The sequence below is a fragment of the Micropterus dolomieu genome, linkage group LG17 (genome assembly GCF_021292245.1).
Source record: "Micropterus dolomieu isolate WLL.071019.BEF.003 ecotype Adirondacks linkage group LG17, ASM2129224v1, whole genome shotgun sequence".
In the NCBI taxonomy this organism is placed as follows: domain Eukaryota; kingdom Metazoa; phylum Chordata; class Actinopteri; order Centrarchiformes; family Centrarchidae; genus Micropterus; species Micropterus dolomieu.
Genome location: NC_060166.1, coordinates 35,349,813 through 35,351,578, shown reverse-complemented (window position 1 = coordinate 35,351,578; position 1,766 = coordinate 35,349,813). Strand labels below are relative to the sequence as shown.

The 1,766-nt window shown below is 39.6% G+C and overlaps 2 protein-coding genes and 1 non-coding gene across 8 annotated transcripts in view; 1 reads left to right on the top strand and 2 right to left on the bottom strand.

The window, feature by feature from the left end:
* Positions 1-1,551, bottom strand: part of aamdc (adipogenesis associated, Mth938 domain containing) — a 20,205-nt gene extending 18,654 nt beyond the window's left edge. The window contains exon 1 of one of the 6 annotated variants that reach the window (XM_046072911.1): positions 1,174-1,551. In XM_046072911.1, coding sequence (XP_045928867.1) covers positions 1,174-1,273 — 100 coding nt within the window. In that variant the 5' untranslated portion in view covers positions 1,274-1,551. The remainder of the gene's footprint in view (positions 1-1,173) is intronic. The other 5 variants (XM_046072923.1, XM_046072920.1, XM_046072910.1 and 2 more) reach the window with 5 other exon arrangements.
* On the bottom strand, positions 676-840 carry LOC123986678. The gene has a single exon (XR_006828941.1). It is a non-coding gene; the product is annotated as a U1 spliceosomal RNA (small nuclear RNA).
* The window catches only part of LOC123985431 (creatine kinase M-type-like), a 36,203-nt gene continuing 35,178 nt past the window's right edge, over positions 742-1,766 (top strand). Inside the window, exon 1 of the mRNA XM_046072907.1 lies at positions 742-832. Coding sequence (XP_045928863.1) covers positions 814-832 — 19 coding nt within the window. The 5' untranslated portion in view covers positions 742-813. The remainder of the gene's footprint in view (positions 833-1,766) is intronic.

Genomic DNA, 1,766 nt, shown 5'->3' with positions numbered 1-1,766 from the left:
TGGTAACTTTATTAATGCCCTAACAGTTGTATGGCTGTATGGTTATATGTTATATGTTTTATGATGTTATGTTTTAATGGAGCCAGTGCTATGGCATTATGTTTTATTGTTGTATATCAATTGCTGTGTGATTTAATGTGTTTATTTTATTTTTTTTATTTTTGTTTCTTTTAAGCCATTATGTGCCTAGTATAACATCTTGCCAATGGACTACAGTTGAAAATTAGCCTGCTGGCTAACACTGGCACATTTACAGAAATGTTTATTAATGTGCACTGTCCTTAAATAAATAAATGAGAAAACGACAAGTACAAGTATGTAAATGTTAAACTGCCCAAGAGTAGTTTACCACCTCGACCAACATATCAAAATGCTGCTCACACGTTAATGTACAAGTATTAACAACCCAGTACTGCAGTATTTGTATACAGTATGGGTAAAACACTGACAGGGCAAATCGTGTTTCCAGTGGCTGCTTTTCCTTTTGATACTCGGAGGTTGCTGCTTCTTTTACGTGAGATCAGATTTCTTCCTCCACCGGATTATAACGTGTATAAAATAATTAATGCAGATGTTAACTGTCAGTGTTTTTATCCGATGTGACCACATTAAAGTCTCCGCAGTGATTTATAAATAAGTTCAGACACTGATTAGGTTTTAATTGAACATCATGTCGGGGGAGAGCGCGAACGCAGTCCCCACTACCACAAATTATGCAGTTGAGATTCCCGCATTTGGGGAATTCACAGGCGTCAGCAACAACCTGGTTGTGCAATGGTTGAGCCTCATCCTGGGTGAACCACCTTCTTGATCATGGTGTCTCCCCTGCCAGGTAAGTATGACTTGTTCCTCTCAGACACGAGCGGCTCTTTCTGGGAGGAACCGCTTTCTGTCACGGTTGTAGCTGAATAAACCCGCGACACCACAAATCACCGCGATTACAGCCTAAAATAATCCCAGGAATCTCCTTTAGAGATGCTTGGAGTAAAAGCGCTGTGGAAACTTAATATTAAACGGGTTTTATAACCTTTTTATTAACGTTATGTACTGGAAATTAAGCCTGCAGCTCTACAGGAGGACAGATCCATTCAAAAAAACAACACATCACCAGTTTGTAGTAGCTAAACAGTGTTGAGCTGGACACAAAAACACAAATATCTGCGTTAAACTTACCAAAGTGACCAGTAATCTCGATTATACGACGATCATCTTTCACAAATATTAAAGTGTACAACTTCCGCATTGGATGCTGAGTAGGTAATGAACTGCGCATGCGCCAAAAACAATGCTCCAGTGCTCAGAGGAAGAGAAAAACTAGTTTGATCAGTTTTTACTGGTCAATATAATCTATTTTTGTTGGACTCAATTTATGTGACTAGAACACAATCTTCCACATCTAAATATTGGATCTTTTTAAATCTCCCGCGACTCTTCTCACGGTGACGAACTGAGCTGCAGCGCCCTCTGCTGGGTAATTAAGAGCCTTCACAGTTCCTCTTAGCAAAAACAATCTTCCCCAAAGTGCTAAAGTTGTCACGAATATCCCATCGTGTTTGTTCGTACACGGCTAAGTAATGTGAAAGTTTTACTAAACACAAAACAACAACTACCGTTAGCGGGAAGCGGCCGTTGCCACTTAACTCCAACGTTAACTGAAATATGCATCAGAGCCAAAACACCTTTGAATACACGGGAATAAATGTTGATTCGTCCACACAGTCGATAAAACTATCTAGTTGCCAGACTTTGCTGAAGCTTTGTTTGCT